Source organism: Nipponia nippon, unplaced genomic scaffold (genome assembly GCF_047370975.1).
Source record: "Nipponia nippon isolate SJK-2023a ecotype South Korea unplaced genomic scaffold, ASM4737097v1 scaffold_3, whole genome shotgun sequence".
In the NCBI taxonomy this organism is placed as follows: domain Eukaryota; kingdom Metazoa; phylum Chordata; class Aves; order Pelecaniformes; family Threskiornithidae; genus Nipponia; species Nipponia nippon.
In genome coordinates, this window is record NW_028262347.1 from 96,312,231 (window position 1) to 96,335,936 (window position 23,706).

General features: G+C 36.9%; 1 protein-coding gene across 5 annotated transcripts in view; it reads left to right on the forward strand.

Moving 5' to 3' along the window:
• Positions 1-23,706, forward strand: part of PARG (poly(ADP-ribose) glycohydrolase) — a 72,575-nt gene that overhangs the window by 27,675 nt on the left and 21,194 nt on the right. For all 5 annotated transcript variants that reach the window (XM_087764802.1, XM_087764805.1, XM_087764803.1 and 2 more), the window contains 5 exons: positions 3,537-3,629; positions 5,543-5,700; positions 18,346-18,425; positions 20,969-21,029; positions 21,741-21,816. In XM_087764802.1, coding sequence (XP_087620928.1) covers positions 3,537-3,629; positions 5,543-5,700; positions 18,346-18,425; positions 20,969-21,029; positions 21,741-21,816 — 468 coding nt within the window. The remainder of the gene's footprint in view (positions 1-3,536; positions 3,630-5,542; positions 5,701-18,345; positions 18,426-20,968; positions 21,030-21,740; positions 21,817-23,706) is intronic.

Here is a 23,706-nt window from a genome sequence, read left to right on the forward strand (position 1 = left end):
GGATACATATTTAGGGCTTACTGCCACTGTTCAGTAATGGCTTATAGTCTCAAGATACGAATGGGAAGCACAGGACTGACTAGTTCCCCAAGGAGTTATTTTTAGAGAGGAGCGGGAGAAAGGGTTTTTTTGTTTGTTTGTTTTGGGTGTTGTGTTTTGTTGTTTTTTGGGGTTTTTTGTTTTTAAAAAAAGCACCTCCAGTTGAACAACTTCTTAGATTACTCACTGCAGCAGCTATTTTGCCAAGTTATAACATTTCTGGGAAGAAACAAACTATGTTTGAGCTTGAAAACTACTGATGTGCTTCCCTGCAATATTTAGGAGACCTTTGCCAAAATAGGGGAGTATTCAAAACAGGGATGCTTAGGCTGCTTGGTGGTTTGGGTAGAGAACAATGCAGAGTTAGGAGTTTCTTGGCAAGGTCTGTGAATTTAGCACTCACAATGATCATCTTTTTAAAGTTGTGGAGTCCTTTACCTTGTGAAAATGTAGTAAGGTTTTTGTAGCACCCAACACTTTTCACACACACACACCCCCACGCACCTTATTTGTCATTTACATGTAAGAATAATCTGTCTGAAGTTCAATGAGAACACTGCTGGGCATTAACAGCTCCAAATTTTGAGGTTTTCATTAGTGGAGGTCTGGTAAAAGTCATGCATAGGAATAATGTGGAGAGGAGAGCATGTTCTTGTACAACATTAGGAAGGTAAGGAGAAGGAAAAGTAGAATTTGAGAGTTTAAGAAGTGAACTTTGTAGTTATGCATTTTGTATCAGAGCCGAGCTGTAAAATTGCTGGCCCTGCTTCTGTTTTGGGAAGAAATTGTCTCCTACTATTATTATATTGCTTTCAAAGGAGCATAAAGAAAAGGTTGAAGTTTTGACAGCTATGACAAAGTCCAGTGCCATAATGTGTCAGCAGATAAGTGATACTGTATAGTCTGTGGCAGTCAGCAAAGCATAGCAGCCACTATTTATATGTCAACTTTAAAAGAGAGGAAGTGTTACCCGAAGGGGAGAGAATATCAGAATTTGACAGCCTGGTAGACATCTGAGGTTAAATGTCATCCTTTGAATAGATTTAACTTACATATTCATTTTATGGTTTCATGTACTGAGATCTGAAATTCCAGCCTTTAAATGCTCATTTTGTTACTTTATGGCACTTAAAAACATTGTGCCTAAGAACAGAGCAAAGTTTCCTGCTAGAGCAGATGATGTTAAAGGTTAGGTCATAATTTTCAATATCTGACTTGTACTGTGTAAATATGTAGGTGCTTATGCAGCCAACAACAGGAGTGAGAGAGAGAGATGCATCTGGTTCATTTCTTAACCTTAAAAAAAAAAAAGTTGACTTTTAGGAATAATTTGTATATTACTTGGATTCCTCCTCTATTAATATCAAATGATTTTCATGTTTCCTAGGCTTGCTGTTCTTTGTAAGTTCTTGTTTCAATTTAAAACTGAATTAAAACCTTGTTTGTATGTCTCCATGAGCAGCATACATAATGTGTACAAAGTAACTGTGTAGGTATTGGGATTGTTTTATTTCCCCCCCTTCCCTGCCATAAGTTGTTGTTTGTCCTTTGAGCATTTGTTTGTGCTTTGTTTTTTAACTTCCTGAGTACTCTTATCCCTTTATATCACTTGGAATGGGAGGGAATAGAGCAGAGATACTTCTATAGTTATTTTAATGATCTTGGAAGAATAGAAGTTGTTAGCCTTCAAACAATATTTTCAGCTTAGCGTTTATGGGGAACAGTATGCTTTGAATCAGAGGCACTGTATTTTCCTCTTCTCAGGAAAATTGCCAGTATCTTTTTTTACATTCTGAAGTCTGTGTGAAACTTTCCATTGAAGTGTGAATGACAATGCTTTGATTGTATGACTAAAAAGATCACTTTCTGTGATTTCACAATTAGTCTTAAGTGTTGCAGAGACTAAAGTTGATAATACCTTGATGCTGTTTTGTCCATTCTGTCTGCTATTGTTTTTGTATGAAATTGGTAGTAAATCCAATTATTTTCTAACACTTTTACTTGAAAAATAATGTTCTGTAGTTTTAAAGCCACAGTTCCAGAATTTTAATGATTTTAATCTAGAAACTGGTAGAAGGTAGTCTCAAATGCAAATTCCCAGGATGTAGGGGAAAGAGGGGGGCAGAAGGCTGAACTTGACCTTTGTGCTCTGTTCCCCAGCTGTAGTGCAAGTTGTGTGTTCTCTATGCTTTTTGCCTTAAACACAGCATGCAAATCTAACAGCCCGTCACATCTGGCGCCTGGATCCCTAGATCAGGGGAAAAACTGCACCACTGCACAGGAAGATGGAGAATGTGCTTCTCTCCTTGATCTCACTTCAGCCCGTTCATACGGCAGAATGTGAGACTTCTGAGAATATGGCATGCTTTTGTGCCGCTTTAAAGCAGTGCAGCCGCACTGCTTTATGTTGCTTTTCTTTTCACAACCTCCCATTCATGTGCCTATCTTAGCTCTTCTTAGAAGAGCGTTGCCCACCATAAAGAACCTTTTGCACCTTTTAAAAATAGATGTATGATACATGAATGGGGGCGTGGGTGGGTTGATCTAAACACTGTGTATGTGATGTTGAGCTCAGAACTGGCAGTTGCAACTGAGAAGAGAGATCCTGGACTGTCTCTGAATGCATTAGCTTGATATGCTTTGGCAGCCAAACATGTCAACAGTGGGCCAGTGTCAGGAAGGGAATTGAGAATAGGACAGGAAGGGTTTGATGTGACTTGGTCTTCAGTATAAAAGCTTTGAGAAGTTTTGTGAAACATTGGTGTGCCCATTTTTTTGAGCGTTGTCAATTCTGGTCTCTCCTTCTCAGGAAGAATGTTAGAGCAGGTAGAGAGGGGCAGCTAAAATAGTCATAGGATCAGCTGTCTTACAGGAAGAGACTGAAGAGATTGCAACTTCAGCGTGTGGGACCAGGCAGGCTGCACCCTTTAACGTATGTAATCTAGCGGCTATAGTTCTTGAGGGAACATAGTAGGGATGGGCAGCAGAAAGTGCCCAGGCTTGCATGCTCTTCTTGCATAGCATTTCCTGTTGTTGCTGCTGCTAGGGACCACTGGTCTGACCCAGCAGTGTGTTTCTTACGTCCGTAACAGGAGAATGTCGCAGGTCCTTGTCTTGGACTATGACCTGACTAAGTAAGTTGTTCTAGTACTTTTGTGGTTAGGTAGTGATTTTTACCAGTTGAGAATTTGGTTCATTGCTTTGGAAAGAGTCAAATGATAACTTATTCAAGGTTCCTTTATAGGGCATTTGGTGACATGTTTTCTCAACTGCAGCTTTTGAAAATTGTTTTTGTATTTCAATTAGTGGGTTATTGCAAGGTAAAATGCAGTGAGGTACTACCATGAAAAATGCTACAGATTTGCATGAAGCTAATAGGACCTATTTTTTTTCTCTCATTTCTTTTGAATGGGTCCTTGTTTTCACAAACTTTTCGTACAATCATTGTTTCTGAGGTAAAAAGCCTTCTTTTTCTTTTTTTCCTTTCTTTTTAACAGGTTCTTGAAGATGCAGAGGCTCAACATTTGTTCCAGTCCATTCTTCCTGATATGGTCAAGCTGGCACTCTGTCTCCCTAGTATCTGCACCCAGGTAAGTAAACAGAGCTGGCTAAGTGCTCTGTGGCAGACCACTTTTCTGCAAACTGTAACTAATGGCTAAGATCAAAACATCAGGATCACGTTATGTTCTTAATAAAAGCTATAGTTTTTGTGTTGAATGTAGCTGAGGCCTAGGGAACAGAACGGACAATGCACATCTATAATGATATAATAGAATGTAAAAATATATTTCTCGCTGTCATATTTTTATCCTGAACTTCAGTGATGCTTTCCTTTCTATATGCTGGAGTGCTTCTTGCTTTTCTTAAATGAGATGACCATGAAACCTTTCAGGTTGACACAACTTTCCTTTTCCTTACCTTTCAGGTAACAACTCTAATTTGTAGGCTCCTTTGTTACAGTTTTCTAAATTGATTTTATTGCACAGAAGCAGGGAAAATCTCCCTTTACTTTGTTATGCTGCAGGGGTCCTACAGTAGATGTATAACGTCAAACAGTATGAATATTTCTTAAAAATTTTTTTACTAGTCACTTGATGGGGAGGTTTTTGAGAATGCTGTGAAGTTTATGAACACAACGTCAAGTACAAGACTTGCAAGTTCATGTAGTAATGCCTTTCATAAAGATGATGTACTGCTAGGCAGTGTAAATTGTGAAAAACTTTGTCAGACTCTTTTTGTTTAGACATAAAGCTAAATTTGTTCTAATATAACACACTGTCCAAAATATCCTATTTTTATAGGCTTGTAGAACTTACTAGGGAGAGCTTCTTAGGCTTTTTTCCCCCCTCTAGCTGTGTGACTTCAGACATCATAATATAGCTTGTTAATTAAATAGCCAAAAGACAGAATGAGATTCAGTGAACATGACTGTAGTAGTTATAAGAATGAAGGAAAACTTATTTGTTTTGTGGAGTAAACAGGGCTGTGTATTCAACAGTCTAAATTAGTAGCAGTTTCTGTATTCACAACTAAAAGGATTAAACTGTAGCTGCTCAGCTCTCCTGGAGCTAGGCTAATGATGATGGCTGAGAATATTGGAAGAAGAGGTGAAAACTCTATTCTCTTTCTCCTGTTAAGTGGGTTTATTGTAATTGTTACTGGACTCCTTAGCAGTTGGAATTATATCCTTGCCCCCCCACCCCCCCCCCCCCCCCAGTATTATCACGTAATTTAAAAAAAAAAGCCGTGAATGTGGTGAGCGAAAATTCCAAATCAGGAGGCTAAAGCCTGATAAAATGGAAGATGTATAACACTTCAGGTTTTTTTGGTTTCCTCTGCCCCTTTGTTTCTTTTTATATTAAAGAAACCCTGACTAGAGTCAAATAAAACTCCAAACTGAAGACCAAAGTGAAGCTGAGCTTTTTGTTCATTCTGATTCTAAAAGAATGGATAATCATGCACTTCCTGCAAATATTATCAGTGTTATTTCTTCAAGTAGGATAGAAAAAAATTCAAAGCAGGCCATGGAGTGATGCTCTGTGGCATGACTTCCACATTTCTTTGTAAAATATAAAGCATGGTTATTGTAGCTGAAAGCAGTCCTTAAGGGTTCTTAACTATACAGCTATTGAAAGTGGGTTTTTACTTCAGTTTTTAAGATTGACCAGGATTTGCAACATCCCAACTATTTTTCCCCCTCTCCATTCCCCGTGGTTTTGTTTGATAAGTTGTGTTTTCTTGGTCTTTCTTTTTATTATTGATTAGAAATCTGCAGTTTGTCAAGCAAGCTTTTCCCAAATTGTCTTGAATAAACTGTTCTTGACTTTAATGGTGCTGCTGATTAAAGGGTTCACCAATGGCCTAAATTACTCTTGCTCTAATTTAACAAATGTAATTTTGTGCTCCTGTTTTTTCTTTTAAAATGCGTAAGCTAATTATTTTTCTCTCCCCTTCCCTCCCTTCTCTCCTGCCCCTCCCTCCCCCTCACTTCTTTTGTTGGTAGCCAATACCTCTACTGAAACAAAAGATGAATCACTCCATCACAATGTCACAGGAACAGATTGCTAGTTTTCTAGCCAATGCTTTCTTCTGTACTTTTCCACGTCGCAATGCGAAGATGAAGTCTGAGTATTCTAGTTATCCAGACATTAACTTCAACAGGTATGGCACTCTGGTGTAAATGAAGCTGATAACCCTTCAATGAAAATATTATTGTTGACATTTAGAGGAGAAACTCCGTGTTTCTTTCATGTTTCTGTCACTAATTTCAGTGGTTTGCTTTCTGTCTTTTCTGTTTTTACCTCTAAGGGAAAAGAAAACTATGCAACTATGTAAGAAAGGATCTTGTGCACAGGAAGATATGCTTAATATTCTAAACTTTCCTTTTTTTCATGCATGCACACAGACAGACACACTCTTGCTCTGGCATAATTAGGCTGATACAATTCCCTCCCTCCTCATAAGCCATTTGTCTGCGAATGGTATATGTCAGTTGTGTTTTAAGTGTTCTATATGTATTTAAATTAAAGGTCAGTGTTTCCCCAGCCATGTTTGTTGTCTCCTTTGTGTCAGCAGTGGTGATCTGCACATTAAGTCAGATCAATAGGACTTGATTCTTCAGCATCCCAGCAATCTCTTATCATTTTAAGGCAGTTGTAGAGCTGCATGTTAAAATAAACCTGTTCTTTGTGCTACAAGTTAGCCTAAAAAGGTTTCAAGGTTGCAATAAGAATTTAATTAAAGATACTCTGATTTCTAAACAAACACTTAGTCTTTTTTCCTCAACGTTAGCTTACAGACAGATTTGGTAGATTAGAAATTTTTCTTCACATCTTTTATTTTTTGAATATGCTTATTTCAGTTTTAAATGGGGGAAGAGGATGGAGACGTTTCCTGCTGCAGAATATTACGGTGCACCTGGATTTGTAGATTAGAAATGAGAGTTTGTTGTCTTCTGGGCGCTTCCATAAAAGCCTGTGTAGATCAACCTTAAGTTTATTAGGCTGGAGCTTGGATAGATTATTGATCTAGAGTTTTTCTTATTCCTCACAGTTAACGTATGTAGTGTATATGCTCTGAAAACTGAGACGAAATAAAAATACTGTTACCTGTGATCCAGCACACTTGAGTACGTGTGGCATAAGAGCTATATTAGACTAGAACTTCCCAGAATAAATTGTCAGGCATGCTGATGTGCTAGTAAAGGTTTTGGGGCTTGCTGTCTTTAAGGGCTAGCACAGGTTTCTCTATACTGTGTATTTCAGAAGAGGGACGAGGGTCACTGTCTTGGCGTTAATTCCAACAATGCAGTAGGTCACATAAGAGAAGTGTGGGTAGGCATTAATGTGCCATACGATTCAGCATATTTTTCCATTAGTTCCTAAGAACAAATAAGTGAAAAGTACCATCCATGCATTAAAAAATATTTATGTTCAGAGCAGTGAAAGAAGACAGTGAAGTTCTGGAAACAGTTCTGTTTGAGTGCACCAGCTACACACAACTAGCTGAATTTTATGGGTTTTTTAAAGAACTTTAAGGTACCAGTTTTTGTTGTAACTTAAGCATGTTATAAATCAAGCAGTTAATTTCTTACCAATTACAGAATAAAATACTGTTGAATCACTGGAGTAAATTTATCTTCTATGAACATTGCACAGCAATATAAAGTCACAGTAGTACAGCATAATACTAGTGGTTAACTCGGGGCATAATATTTTGAACTACTTTTAAATAAAAAAGCCTTGGCAAATTATTAGGTAAATAGTTTCCTGCCGTAGACTTAAAGAATGACCAGTATAAAGTATTAACTGTTCAGGATTTTCTGCCCTCTTCCAGTCAGTCCTAACTTTGTTTTCTGACTTGGCTTCCTGGTGCCAACTCATAGTAAGTTCCAGCAATGTTATTTAAAAGGGGTAATACAGCAGACAACTTTCAGGCCTTCCTCTTGCATTACGGATGAGGTGATGCTCAGCTTTTAGTCACGCAGGGTAGAAAGCCATTTTTATTCGTTTAAGTGCAAGAATATTGTTGCCAAACTGGAGAAAAGAAGGGAAGCTGATGTCCTCTGGTTCTTGAGGATTAAAAGTGGCTCTTTCTCAGTGTTTGCCAATTTATGCAATTTTTATATAGTTACAGTTTCCTTTTTCAGTCCTTTTTTTACTTAACCATTTGTTGGACCAAAATTCCACCTGCACCCTGCCCTGTGTATTTTGCATTTGACGATGAGCAGATTAGTGAAGTAGAATATGAGGTGTGACAGGCAGTGGATAAAATAAGAGGGAATGTGTCAGTGAGAGGGGGACTGGCAGGATAAAAGCAAAAGGAGATTGAAGAGAGTGAGTGGTGGAGAGAGGACTACAAGAATTTACGGTTTTCTGTCATGCTACTGTATATAACCTGACTTGGTTGAAATCTAAAATGAGGGGGGAGAAGGAGGATGGATAGTATCCTATTTCTTTTTCTTCCTGTCAACCCTGTATTTTCATGCCCTGAAAAGTTAGTTCTTTAGTGGCAAGGACAGAGAATAAAATGTCATGTTTTCAGCTATTGTTTGAGGCTTGTAAAAACGACAAGGTTTGGTCCATTGCAGTGTGTATTTTCAGCTTTTACAAAAAAGCCTTTCGTGAAGCTGGATATACTCAAAAGGCAGTAGGCAATGACTGAAGTTAAAATGTTTGTGACTTTTTTTTTTTTTTCCCCTCTTTATAACAATGTTTTGATGTAAAGGCTTTGGAGGCTGCTGCTCTGCTCTGTCTGCTTAGGTATGGGCATAACAGATTGTTCCACACAGCAACCCTTTCTCCCCACAGTATTATGGTCTGCAGCTTTTTCCAGACTTTGTTCTTCCTCAGCGTAATTCATCTGCTGCATGGCTGAGAATGAATGACTTTGTTCTTTGGGTGTAAAAAATAATCTGCCATGGTTCCCTAACGAAACAAAATTACTGAGCGGATGCTAGCATTTGAGGGATTTTTTTCTTTAGCAAACAGGGTGTTCCTCGATTCCACTATGCATGCCCTTGCTATGTTCATACAAAAGGCTTCCACACCTCCCCTCAACTCTTTGAGACTGAAAAAATAAAATTTGTGCCTTAAGTTAGAAACACAATTGTATAAGACATTTCTTTCTGTGTTTTCAGTTTTACGCAGCAGTCATTTATCAGTTCGCTTTATGCAGACTTAAACATTAGTACCTTTGTATACAGTACGAAATAGTTATTGTTTCTACATTTAAATGCTGTCATGTTCCCTCATGTTCCCATATTGTGACTTAGACCCCTACTCCCCCCAAGGTACAAATCTGTTTGACGGAACAACAGACAGTCAGTGCAAGATATTGAGAATTTACTACTACTTCTCCTCCCCCCCCCCTTTTTTCCCCTTCTCCCTCTCTTAAGCATTTTCTGGTGCACCAGTGCTTGGCACTGTTACTACAGTGATGATGGCAAGTTGTTGGAATGCCGGTGTGTGGGCTAATAACTGCAACTGATTGGAAGGAAGACCATTGTATGTGTTAGTATTAACATAAGTCATCCATGCTTTACCTCTCCTCTCCTGCCTGTTGGTCTTGCCAGATGAGAGGAGAGAAAAAAAGCAAGTGTTCCTCTTTTGACACTGAAGCACTTAGTATGTTGTGACACTGACTGTCTGTTTTGATCGTTCATCATGCTACAGACTGAAAGTCACCTGTGTATAATGAAATACTCAGTAGTTTAATTGAATTCTTCCCTTTCGTACTTGGCAAGGATGGGCCTATTATGATTCTTAAGTCATTAATTACATAATTCTTTTCAAATGTAGTTAATAAAATGGAATTCATAGTTTAACTTTGAGAGCTTTAATATTTATGAATTCTAGTAGCTAGAATGACATCTGTTCAGTGGCCAAACATTAGATCATACTAAATAGCATAAAATACTGCTTCTGTTCAAAATATCACACTAAATTTACAGTTCAATTTTTCTTTTTAAAAACACTTTTATAATACATAAGATGGAAATAGATCATCAGCTTTATGCAAAAATAGCTCATCACAAAAGAAAGAAATAATTAAATTTGCCATTTTATTCCTATTTCTGGTAAATTTTCCACAGAAGTTGCATTCTGGTTGAATGTAGAGCATGAATTGCATTGACTCTTCTGAGATCATCTCTACAATTATGATGTTGGTTGCACAGTTTAAAGTAGTTTCTTATGGTGATGCTCATAATTAATCTTCTTTGTGAGTAGTTTGTGGTTTAACATAGCAATTCCATGAAAAATATATTCCTCTTGAAATATATTAAAGATAAGATTGAACTACGCTTTCTTGCATTTCTTTTTTATAAGATGCTGAAATGGATACTGTCCACTATCACACAAGACCACGCTGTAGAGGTTTTTATTCCCCTCTGTTGACCAAGTTATCAGACCTGTGTCTTAACACTGTAGAATTTGGTAATTTACGAAACTAGCTAGTTTGAGTATATGTAAAAGCAAAGTATAAGGGGAAAAAAAACTTCGGCAACCTTGAGTCAGTGTTCTCCATGACTGAAAGGGAGGCAGGTTTGTCAAAAGATGCACTTTGCTTTTGCTGTCTTTGACCTGCTATGGATCTGCAATTAGCTGTTGTGTCAAGTTACAATAACTCCTCTGTTTTCCTTTTTCAAAAAACTACTGTAGTTAAACTGGAGATACTATGCATCTGTAGTAGCTCCCATCAAAGCAATTGAGGTTGAATTCATAACTGAAGGTAGTATGTCTGAGGACATAAGCCTGCTGGATCTTGTGGCACATATATTAGTGGATGTGCTGGTCCGAAACTGCCAGTATTCCACTAGGACTGAATTTCTTCATCTTTTATCAAACAAACCTTTAAAGTAATTTCAAGTGATTGGAAATGAGGGGGAAAAACCCACTAGTTAAGACATATATGTCTTTTATGGAATGTATAATATATGAAAGGAAATGGGCAAACTGTATAGTACGTTTATGCAGGAGAATTGAAATCTAATTTACCAGTAATGCAATTGTCTCTTCATAAACAACATCAATTTCACAACACTAATGAGTATTCTCTGGGGAATAAATTATCTAGCGACTTTGAGAGAACTTGGTTTGGACTGAGACACGCATTGCTCCTACGAAAAGTGGTTCTAGGTTTTCTGAATTTACAGACACTGATCCTACAAAATGGATTCCATTATGCCTACCTTAGGCATATGTTCTAATTAGCCCTTGATGGAATACTTTAAAAAGAGTGTAATTTTCTGAAAAATTTAACATCAACGTTTGTGTGTGGTAAATGATGAAATAATCTCTAAATAACCAAATTTAAAAAGACGCTATTCTTAACAAGTCTGGCATACTTTGCTGTAGTGATTAAAACAGTACTCACTCTGAATTTTTTTCTTTTGTTAGCTTAGTAAATATAGTAATTTAGTCCAGAACTTAGTTGTACCATGCTGTGGGATGTCTTTTGCTTTAGATCCTCAGGGTAAAACATTTTACCCTGCTGTTCCTTGGTGTTGAGTACTTGGAGTTAGCACCTTATCATTTCATCAAAGTCAAGTATCAATCTGATGTATTTTAAGACTCCTAAATCACCAAAATGTTTTCTTAAAACAGGTTTATAATGCTCCAAGTTACTTGCCACAGTAAACAAAAGTCCAAAATGAAAAGCACAGGGAACGGAGCTATGGGTATATGTGAGTGTCTGAGATGGAAAGATAGTTTTTGCATCTAGATTACCAATAAAATTACATTGCCCAACTTTTTGTTTATACAATTCTTAAAAGTCACTATTTATTCTAAAGATAAAGTTCTAATTAAACATAAGGGTATTGAATAGTACATGTTCTTAAATAACTTTGAGATGATGACAGCTCGTACCTATGACACATGACAGTAAATAAGAAATTGCCTATGAGGTTGAATTATTGAGTGTATTGTATTTTCTCCTGCTTGATGCCAAGGGAATTCAAAAACTCTGAATTACTTCCTGTATAAACAGAGAAAAGGAAAGTGGTTTTAATATGGAAGGATGGAATTCATGTTATTAAGTGGAAGAGACATACACTAGGCACCAGAAAAGCAGAACTGAGGTTGCTGTACCTGACTTGTGTAAGGTTGTGCTTCATTTTCCTGTTGGGAAGTGCACGATCTGGACAGTGGCATTTCCTTTTGTACTGTCAGAGAGCTGATTCATTTGTCTGCCTTTCACCTCTCTGGGAGGAATTTCTCATCTGGATTGTTCTGCGTTTGATTTATATAAAGTCCAAATTTCATGAATTGAAGTTTTGATATTCTGAGTAGCTTTACTTTTAGTTCTCACTTCAAATATTTTCAATGGCTGCAGGACTTTCTAGTAAGGGTTTATATTTTCTATTGGATATAAGAATTTCCCATTTTAAATTTGCTAAGGTTTCCTCATCTTACATTACGTAATTGATGTTTAAGTATTTAAAGCTGTCTAGGGCAGTGGCCTCCTAACTTTTTTTGGACAGCACATACCTATCAGTAAAAAATTTGAGTGTGCACCCCCAATATATGCATATTTATTTACTTATAAATTACATACATGTGCTACTCTACCAATATATTATATTCTACAACATGCACAAGAAAAGAAAATTAAAAAGGATGAGATAAAGATGAAATAAACACTATTTTAATTTTTTTTTTTTTGAGTGGTACAAAAACATTTTCTTCCTGCATCCTAGTGGATTGTCTTGCACGCTCCCTGGGGTGCTTTGAAGACTACAAGTGGGTCTGGGGTATTGGTATTCACAAATCACAGGTATGTAAGAAGGAATGAAACACTGTGTAATTCATTTCTCTTGATAAAGGGAGTGTAAATGGTAGCAATGAAACACTTGTTGCAGCTCTATTCTTCATGAAAAGTCCTTGACCAGTGACTGACTGGAACTATCTTCCATCTTTTTCATTGAAGTGAAGCTTTAGTGATGTAGCAGTCTGGTTTAAAAGGTAGATAAATATTTCTGTATGGAGGGGAACTCCACCCAATACATAATCAATTGAAACAGCTTTCTCAAAATACTTCAGGCAAAGGATACAGGTAATTAATGTAAATCCAGTTATTCCTGTATGATAGGCTGAATTGTTTTCATATATTAGAGAGTGAAAGAGATTGTTCTCTATCCTGTGCAATCATGTGATAAGCACACATAATTATATACACATTCCAACTCGTACATGATGGAGTTCTCTCTCTCTGTGCACATTAATGCATACAGATTTCCTAGACATTAGATGCACTAATATCTATAGGTAGTCCTTAATATGTGTGTGACTAAGGTTACCTTGGTGCACAATGGAATAAAAATGTCAAATAATATTGTGACAGAACCCTTACTCAAACAGAGTGTTTTGATCAGCCGTGCTTAGCATTGCAAATCAAAGCTAAAAAAAAAAACAAACAACCTTCCTCACAAATATGATACTGTTTTTGAAAAAAAGAGGGTTTTATTTTTGTCTTCTGTTCATGGAACTCCACTTTTTTTGGGGGGGGGGGGCAGGGGGGAATTGCAGGAGAAAGATGGAAGAGATGCTTCTTGTGTGCTCCCTGGTGCAACTGATGTAATCCTAAATGATGAGTTTATTGTGCCATTCAACACTATATTAATTTTTCCTTTAGGGTTTCGTGTATCAGTATGAAATTTTGGTAGTTCCCATTGAGTTTGCTAGCAATTGAGAATGCTCAGCCTTTTAATGAAAATAGCCCTCAATCATATGGAGAGTAATACAAGTTTGACAGTAACATACGCAAGTGTGGTATTTCCACCCCTACATGTATACATCAGATAAGCTTAGGCTTTGAAACGCACCAAGATACTAAAAGCAGGGTGCTTATTTTATTCTCTTTTCCAGGTGTTGTGTCATTCTATACATTAGACTAAAGCTCTGCTTAGTGATTAGCTCTGTTCTTGAGATTGAAGGTAACATCTATTCATTATTTTCATTTCTGCCTTAACTTTCCATCACATCCCCTGCTCAGTCCCTTTACTGGGTGAAATTCATCTATCCACACTTCCTTGTAAATCCTTCCACTTTTATTTGTAGGAGAAAAATGAGGTTTTAGAAAAAGGTCTTGCACTTGCTTAGATGCTATGTTACCTTTAGTGAGATCACACTAAAATACAAGAAACAATATAAGTGTGTCTTCAACTATAGTAGTAAAGGAAAAGGCACTTCTATGTGCCTGTGGTAGTTAAGAAAACGCACATGTAGTTAACTGTGGGGACCATAAGTATAAAATTGTGTATCCACACTTTTGCAAACAGCACACATGAAATGTCATGAATTTATGAATGGGAAGTGTTCTTTGCAGTACAATCCATACTGCAAATTTTTGTATATTGTTACAGCACGGACAGCTTTCTGAGTCTTATGATAGGTTCTGATTTCAACGTAAAGACATGGTTATACTCTTTGAAAAGAAACGTTCAAAGGAAGCCCAGCCTGGGGATGGGAAGATACAGGCTGGGGATGGAAATACCAATATGAAATTATTTAACTGGGAGATTAAACCACATGATTGTAATAGTTCCTTCTGCTTGTAAAAATTGCTGGAGCCAGTTCTTCAAGTAACATCAAGGGATCAATTTAGCTCCTTGGAAATTAAATTTTACAAGTAAACTACTGTATTTTAATTATACTGTAATCAGAAACAATGTATTTCGGAACTGTTTACTTAAGCTGGTTCAACTTTTCCCCAGTAAACTATTTGCATGCCAAGGTTACTTTTGTGTAGCTCTTAATGTTATTAAGTCATGTTGATGTTGCATCATTGGAAATGCACCCTTTAAAGTACCTTGCAGATTTGCCGCTTGTCTCAGCACTTGAAGGACTTAGGAACAGGTTCTTTAGAGCTTTTGGCTCCAGCTTTCTAAGGTGGAAATGTTGGTTGAAAATAAGACAATTTTGAGTTTGCAGTCAATGAGACTACAAAAACCAGAATATTGATTACACTTTTAAAATGCTTTTTTCCCCACCCTAAAATTTTATGAAAAAGCTAATGCAAAACAAATGCACATGTTATTGTAATAATTATTGAAATAATATAAACTATTGCCTTGTAACGTTACTGTATGTTTACTGACAGTTGTTGAGTAATTTAAATTTTTTTTTATTTTCCCAATATCAGTTCTTATTATTTTTAATATTTTATTTCTTATATATAGGATTTCTCTTCAGAACAATTGAATTAAGCGTCTGAATATTTGCTAGGAAAGAGTTTTCAGTTAGCCACAATGACTTTAACAATCTACTTTGTGTTTATGACATCGTTCACACATCTACTTTCTTATGTTTTTAAATCTCTGACCTTGATTCCTCAAATACTTAAGTGTATCTCTGTAGAGGCCTTTTATTTGATTAACATTGCTGCTACCCTGGCTTGGAAGCCGGAAAGCCAGAGATAAATTTGCAGCTGTGTTTGGTGATCAGCCCTGAAAGCTTTCTTTGCTCCTGTATCTGCTAAATTGAAGTTAGCTGCATGGCAGTGGGAACATCTTGTACAAAGCAAAACAGCTTACATATGCAGTTGCCAGTAATATTTCAATTACTTCAACTGAAAGTGGGCTTGCAGTGCTTTGCATTTGATTTACAGTGCACTTCACTTGGATGAGTTCTTTAATTGGAATTAATGGGTTTTGGCCTTGGGTTCTTCTGTCAGGAAATTGATTATGTGGTTGCCACTTACGTTTTGGGTGGTTTTTTTAGTAGGATCTGTGTCTCGGAGCTTGAATAAGAATTTTATTTATTATCTTATTGATGGCCTCATCTAGTTTTGCTCTTCAAAATAGAGATATTTGCTTCAGAAATAAAACTCGTCATAATGTTGCCTAATTGATCATTTCAGAAGTAAGGTTTAAGGTTAAAACGTTCATAACTTTGCCATGTTATATCCTCGCGTAAATTAATGGGGCAGGACTGGGCCATTTTTGGTTGTTGTAAATATCACTTGCTTTTCCTGTTGCATTCACAAAGATGACTGGTTACTTTGTGCTGTGTTTAAGCAAGCTTGGTTGCCTGTGTGTATGGGGGGGGAGGGTGATTGGGTTTTCTCTTGTGCTTTTCTTTCTTCTTCTGACTTTAGTATAGCTTGCTGAAAGTTGTCTGAATCATTGATGTCGTTGTGATACGATTTCTGTGGAAATTTAAAAGACTACGAAGCAGTCAAATTCAACTGAATGAATATCAATAAATAATTAGATACTATGTGGGTTTTAGGCTAATTTATAGCCCATTAAAATCTGTGGGGATTTTTCCACTGGTCTGATTGCCCTTTAAAACAAATTCCTAATGTTGTAAAGCACCTTCTACTTGAAACAGCTGAAGACAAGGGTTCCTAGTGGTCTGGTTACATGAAAATACGCAAGCAATATACTAGTGTTCTGTATTTTGCAAACATATATATGTAATAAAAAGCATGTTTGCAGATAGCCATCTTCAGTTTGCCACTAGCTCACTAATAAAGTAAATTCTAGACACAGAAAATATGAAGTAAATCTAAGCATGTTAATCTAAGACATGGTATCTTCAACCTGCCATAAACGGCTGTCCTTTTATGAGTGCATTCTGTTTTGGACAAACATAATTTGTGGTGGATTTAGTCTTAAAATGTGTGTACAGGACTGGTGTTGCCTGCTTTTGTTTTTAATAAATAATTTTTCAAAAATTATTTTTCTGTATTTAATAGTGGATTTTCAAGAGAAAGTACAATTTATGTTATGTCATAGTGAAGAAAAGCAAATACTGTGAGGAGGAGAAGGGTGATGAGAGCTCTTGGGCTAACTGCTATAAAAGATCTGATGCATGTAGTTACTGGATGCGTATAGCTACTAGGTCAAAATACAGATAATTTTGAACGTCACTGTGTGTATCCCCACTGTATGGAGTATCCCTCTACAGCAAGGGATGCCTGTGCCAGAATCCAGAGCTTTTCAAATTCTTTTGTGCTGCCCTGTGGTTTTTACCCAGCCATATAGGGCTAGAACAGAAATACAGATACCTCTTCTCATTATTATTCTCATTATAGATGGTGTTTTGGGAATATTTATCTGCTGTAAGTGAGATTTTTCGGAAGCAAATCAGCTTCTAGCTTTGATCCAAGAGGAGAAAGAAGAGAGGTAGTTATCACAGCTTTTAACAAGAGAAAAGGCAGGCCAATGGTGAACACTTCAGATTTAAAAAAATATTTGGTTGAAATTCCCTAGTTGACAGAGTGACTGCATTTTGGTGAGTAATTGTAATGGATGAAGCCAAATGCATCTGCCTTGCCATTGCCTTTTAGCTTGATCTGACTTATTTCGGGCATAGTTTTTTCCAGTTCTGGACTTCTCCTGCCCAGTCTGCTAGTAATGCTGAATCATGTATCACCTTTGTGACATGAAGAACTCTCTCCTGAGAGTTTACAGCATAAGCAAGATTTCAATTTGATGTAAAAAGGCAAAAAACCTAGTAAAGGCATGATTGGGCTAATGGATAAATTAACCAGGTTAAAGGATTCTTACCAAATGAAACTTGCAGATGAAAAGTCAGAGATCATTTATGCATTTAGGCAAGACCCACACAAACACACACACCCCCACCCCCCCTCCACCCCCAACTCTTTCTTTGATGAACCCCTTATTAGTTGTGCAAGCACAACCCCTTGATAGAACTTGCATATTGGCCCATTTTAAAATAGACTGTATAAGTCTGGAGTTTGCCTTCTTAAAGTCCTGCTTGATTATTCAAAGAATAAAAAAGTTTTTATGAAACCTTTTTAACCTTTCTAAAATTAGCTTTTGTGACTGAATATAGATTTTGGATGTAATTGATCTCTTCAGCATGTATACTTCATAAGAATTTTTAAATACTGAAAAAATCTAGTTCACTACTAAAAGCTAAATTCACCTGACAGCTTCCTGGTTTTAAAGGCAGGTTGTCATTCCAGTACACGGAAACAAATGAATAATGTTGTGTCATTCCTTTACTTAGACTGTTTATTGCGGGGGAATCTTACATCCTCGGGGCTTTCACTGTATCAGACATCTTTTAGTGAACTTCCTACTCAAAGGATATTATTTCTGAAGTCGCTGCTATTCTTCCTTCCAGATAAATTCCATTATGTGTTGCCCATAACAATGCCTTGTCACTTTGTTGGAAGTGAAATTAAGTAATGCGTGTTCAAGTTGCTGGAAGATAGATGATGCAGTAAAAGTATTTCAGCTAACCTTAAAAGAATACATTCACTTAATGGCTAAAAATAGGATGCTTCTTTTTAATGCTTAGGTTTTTACAAATGAATGTTAGCATGCCAGTAGTAGCCCAGTGGCTGAAGCTCTTTCTGTTGGGGGTAGGTTCTTTTCTTTAGAAACGCTGCTGGGGCAGTGCAGCTCTTGAAAGCAATATGGTTGCATTAATTCTTCTCTGCAACTCACTGAGCTGAAAGTAGGGTAAGACATTTGGATCTTGGAGTACTCAACATACACGTTTTCACCCCTCAGTCACTTATTTGCATCCAAACCAGTCTGTTGCAAATAAAGCTAGTAGCTTTCCTGGGTGTTCATACTGAAATTATGTTTTTTGATATTCCAAAATCAGTATGAGTGAGATAGGCATTCACTTAGCATCTTCATCAGAAACTTGGCAAGCGAACGAACTTGTTACTCCTAAAGACCCATGTTACAGAGGGGCTGTCTAGAGAGTTCTTTCTACGGTGGAGTATTTAAATGCAAGGCTAATTGAAATATGTGCATAATAGTTAAAAAATCAAATCACCCTGAAATCTAATTAATTGCTTTTATTTCTTGTTTTTCAGATTGTTTGAAGGACGGTCACCAAGGAAGCCTGAGAAACTTAAGACCCTTTTCTGCTATTTTAGGAGAGTCACAGAAAAAAGTATATCCTTTATTCTTTTTTTTTGAGCTACAAAGCAGATACATGCAAAATTTAATCCCATGAAATTTAGAAATCGCTATGCAGCATTATGATGGAAGTGTGTAACAAAAGCCAGCTTGCTAAGCACACTGATACTCATATTCATGTCACTACTCATATAGATGATGCATGCCATTAAATTTTTTACACAGAGCTTATTCCGTTTTATTTTTTCTGAAAACATATATATGAGGGGATGTGTAAAATACAGAGATACATTTTCACACCCCTCATATATATATATTAAAATTGTGTATATATATATGTCTATATGTGTATACATAAATATGCATATGTATAATGTTTGTAATATATGCAACTACTGCTGCGCCTCATCAGTGAGAATGTAGAGGGAACTTAGCACCATATGTAGTCATTAAAATCACAAGCTTAAAGATTCTGAATCAAGCTTCAGATTTCCTGCAGTATGCACATTTAGTCCTTTGACTATAACATTTGTAGTTCTGAGGGATTTTCCCCTACTTGTGTTGATATTTCAGGTTTTTTCCCTTCTGTTCTCCGACAGCAAAGCTGTTGTGAAGTTCAAATAAAACAAATGATAGCAAGACATGAGATATCCCCAACTCTTTTAGAAGTTAGCGCAATATTTTCCTTAGTGTGCATAGTCAGATCTTCTGTTGTTACCATGAATTTGAACACCTGCATAAGCTTTCAAAAATAGTTTTATTTTTGCGAGAACTGTATCAGCTTATATATTGTATTTTGGGGGAGAAAGATTTTACTGCCGTAGCATACATCACATCTGCAGTAATATCCTTATTATAGTATTTTTTTAAAGAATTTTTTCTTTACATATCAGTATTTCACTATTAGCTTCATATTTTCTCAGAAGTGTTTGTTTTAAAAGAAAGACAGCTTTAAGCTATTAAATATAAAAATCCCTTTACTTCGTTCAGTCCATCTTCAGATCATCATTTTAATTCACCACAAATTAAATGTAGCTACATCCTGTTTCAGCTATCAAACTTTCAGCAACGTCAATAGAACTAAATCTCTGAGGTAAAAAGTAAATTGTGATCTATGTGTGGGACTGAGAAGAGATATAGTGCACTCACTCTTTATACTTATACTTGAGTAATAATACTTATACTTGAGTAATAATACTTATACTTGAGTAATAATACTTATACTTGAGTAATAATGTTTTCATGCAAACGAAATCCTAAATTTATGCAGCTGTCCCTGTGACCCCCTGTGCATATGAGATCTGTTGGGAACATGATTTATGAAACTACCGTATTAGATTTCTTAATGTTATAACTTTAAATAATATTTAATGAGAATCTTGAATGCTCTTTTCTTGAATTAAAAATTCCTATCATACCTTTAAAAGACCCTATTTCTTGTTCTTTTTTGTCCAAGGAATTAGTAAGACTGAAGTAACTTAGCTCTATAAATTACTGTAACAATTTTGCAACTCTTTTTATTGTAAATGGTAATTGAATTCCTTGTAAAAGAACACAGTGGAGACTCTGTCAGCTGAAGACTTTGTGCTCAAAAGGTGAATGCTTAATTTGTAAAATATCGCCACTGATACCAGAGTTCCCTTGTGGAAAAGCACTTGATTACTGAAAGCTGTGTGCTTTTTTTTAAGAGCAAGCAACCCTTTTTTTTTTTCTCCTAAATCCCTATAATTTTGAAGAAAAGCATAGGATTATTTCAGGCTTTTGGAAGGATATGTTTGTGCTTTACATACTGCTTTGAATGTTTTTCATAAGCCAGTGCACTAGACTTACTGGAGCAAAGAACTGGGTCTCAAATGACGTTTTTATTAGGATGACATCACCTAATAAAAGGTTGATATTTTCTTTCTGTTGCAAAACTGAACTTTTTTGAGTAAAATAAGGAGAGAAGATAATAATGCATCCTTCCTTCAATGAGCAATGGCTCCTCTTTTTCTCTTGCGGGCAGGAGTCTTTTCTTAGTTGAAATACAGTGAATTTCACTAGGCATCCTGGCAGGGCTGAAAATAGCTTGATTTGGAATCCACTAACACTGCATCTTTATTGACATAGTAGGACTTCCTTGGAAATACGAGCTGCTGCTTCATCCTTCCATAGGTTGAGTACTCTATGCATTGTGTGTTGGCACTGAACAGTAGTCACTTCTAAAGGTTCACAATTTCTTTTTTCTAAGTGGCAGCACATTTTACTTTAACCTCAACTATTGAGTCTTTCTAGTAGTGTTTACAGTTTAAGTGAAAATCACTTAAGAAATAGTTTTTCCTTGATCTGGAAAAAGAAAAATACTTGAACTCCAAAGGGAGAAGAGAAGTGAGTATTTTGGTCTTCATGTTACTTGTTTTCAGTTTGAGCATGGGCTGTTAGGGGAAGATTCAAAGCTGCTCTTGAGGAAAGTTAAGCTCTTGTGTTTCTGCCAAGAATCATGTTTGCTGTAATTTTAAAAGCTTACCGCTTAAAATAATCTAAGGACTAAAGCTCCAGCAGTTAATGCATTTTCCTCTGGGGTTGGTTTGCCTGTAGAACCTACGGGATTGGTGACGTTTACAAGGCAATGTCTCCAGGAGTTTCCAGACTGGGAAAGGTAAGTCAAACATCCTGTTAATGTAAGAAATTTCTTACGCCAGTGATAACTGAATCCTATTCATATGGAATTGATTCAGGCCTGGAACTACTACAGAAAACAATGTTTGGTATAGATTGTTATGGAGAGAAGTACAGAGGGAAGTGGGTGAACTGCCACAAGTAGTTTGAGTGCCCTGAGTTTTCCAGTATGTTTGTTCACCTGTGAAGCCAACAAGTCTTAAGTGAATTTTTAAAACAGTAGCACATCTTCGGTGCTGTTGCTTGAGTGGGGAAAAAAGAGAGAGATGACTTGATTTCAGAAATGACAGGAAATATAATGAAATAGGGTGATAACCAGTATGAAAACACAAGTGTTGCAGCTTTCTTGCTGATTAGCGAGTTAATGTGGGACAAACTTGTGAAACTTCTGTGAAAAGCATAGAACTTCAATTTCAGGTTTGGGGCTTTATGGTGAAAGAGGTGGAGAAACTGAACAATTGACTACGTTGAACCTCTACAAATTGTTTCTGAAAGGCAAAGGCATTTTCTTGAATCCATCAGGGTTTTGGTTTTTTGGTTTTTTGGTTGTTTTTTTTTTTTTTTTTGTTAAACCACCTTGTGTTAAGGTGTGTGAGAAGTTTGGGTTGAATGAGCTTTCTTTTAAAATGGATGTCTTCGTGTGGAGATTCTATAATCATCCTTTCTGTACAATATTTTTCCTCAATGATAGGTCTCAGAAAAAACTGTCTAGACTGCATGTCACCTATGAAGGCACCATTGAAAGCAATGGACAAGGTATGCTACAGGTAAGCGCATATAACAGGAAATGTGGCTTTATGTCATGTTTTTGTCATACTTTTATAGTCTGCCAGCTTAACGAAGTTATTATTTATCGTCAGTTGACTTAAATGACAAGATGTTATGCAGTGTAAACGAAACATCAAAATTAATTCCGTGGGCAGTCTTAGTACTGTCAGTGTTCCCCAGCTCAAGTAGGTTTGCACATGTACCTGGTACAGAAAGAGCTGACAGAAAATCACGAGCCCTGGACAGCTTCAGGTCTTTTGGTTCAAACCAGGATCAAAGATTGACAGGATAAAAGTTTCAGGCAGTGATCTTGATGAGTTGTCAAGGGTTTCAGTTTATTTTCAAAAAATTATTCTTGTGCCCCAGACAGTGACCAGGTCAGTGGTTCAGGAGACTTTCTTGTTGCTGCCAGCACCACTGTTCCGGTCTGGGAGCCAGTCAGCAGAAGAAATTCATAAGGAGGATGTCCTGTCCATATCTGTAGCAAGAAACACATTTGAGTTTTCAAATTAGTTGTTTGGGTTTTGTCTTTTTTTTTTAAAAAAAAAAAAAAAGTCGTCTACCCTCTAGAGTTCATTTACCAAAAAAAATTTACAACTTCTTTAGCTGGGAACAAGTGCTGCAAAGGAAGAGGAGGAAGGAGAATAGGAGGACTTTCTTCTGCAATGCTTTTTGTTCAAACTTTAAAATGTCTCATGACTTTATGAAACTTGAGCACTCAAATGTGTCTTGAAATTATTAAGAACTCAGCAACTGCTCAATAATAACCATTTTTCTGCTGTCTCTTTATTCAACTATACTATAACCTCAGAGGTGAGAGGTTGAATTATGCCTTTTCATGTACTGTTTCTGTTGCACCCTGTAAAAGAGAGCATTGCCTAGGATGTGATATTTTTCCTCCTGGCTATTGAAAGTCTTATCAAACAAAATGCCACTGCTCAGACGAAGAGTGCTTATTCCAGGAGGGAGCAGGATGACCAAGGCAAGATGACAATGCAGGAGTCTGCAGTGACCCCAGCCTCAGTGGGCAGGGTTGCTGGCTGGGACAAGCAGAGCAGGGATGGTGACAATAATAGTTTCTGCTGACAGGCTGGCGGTCATCAGACAAAGGCAAGGTGATGAGTCAGGTCACCAAGATCAGCCCTAGATGTCTGGTCAGCAAGTGGGCATCAGCAGGGGACAGGGCTGGGCATGGGCCCATACATGATGTGTCTCAGGCGAGGTCCAGGACAAAGGGGTGTGTTTGTATGGGGACCATGCACCGGAGGCAAGGATGGGGGCCCAGGGTGAGGCTACTCAGCACAGTTAAAGTGCATTTGGGGCCCTGACACACTGAACATTTGGGTAGTTTTCATGGTACGTTTTTTTATCATAGTCAAGGTCAGCAAATCTTAAACAACTGAAGTGTGTTGGTATTTCCAGAATAGACTTCAGGAACACGTGCTGTTGTAGCGGCTGGCTCTCTGTGTGCTTTGGACTTGACTCTGACTCCTGAATCAATTTGTCATCTACACAGATGTTCATGTCACTGCAGCAACTTTTGTTCCCCTCCTGTAAATATCTTGCTGATATTTAGATAGCTCTCATCAGCTATCTAAATATCAGTAAGAAAGCTAATAACATTTGAAAGATGCAGTGACTTTTTAAAATTATAAATTTATATGGGCAGTGAATTTGAATAAATAGTAATCACTTTATTGAATAAACCAAATCCTTTTAGAACTGTTGTCTATATAAAAATGTAATTTGAAAAATATGTATTATTGCAGCAAGAAATAAAGTCCAGAGCTTCTCTGTTTCAAGCAGAAATCTTAATGATCAAATTACTTGCCTTGTTCAAGTGCGTTTGAAGGAGAATTCATAAGAGACTTTTAGGTACAGAACAACTG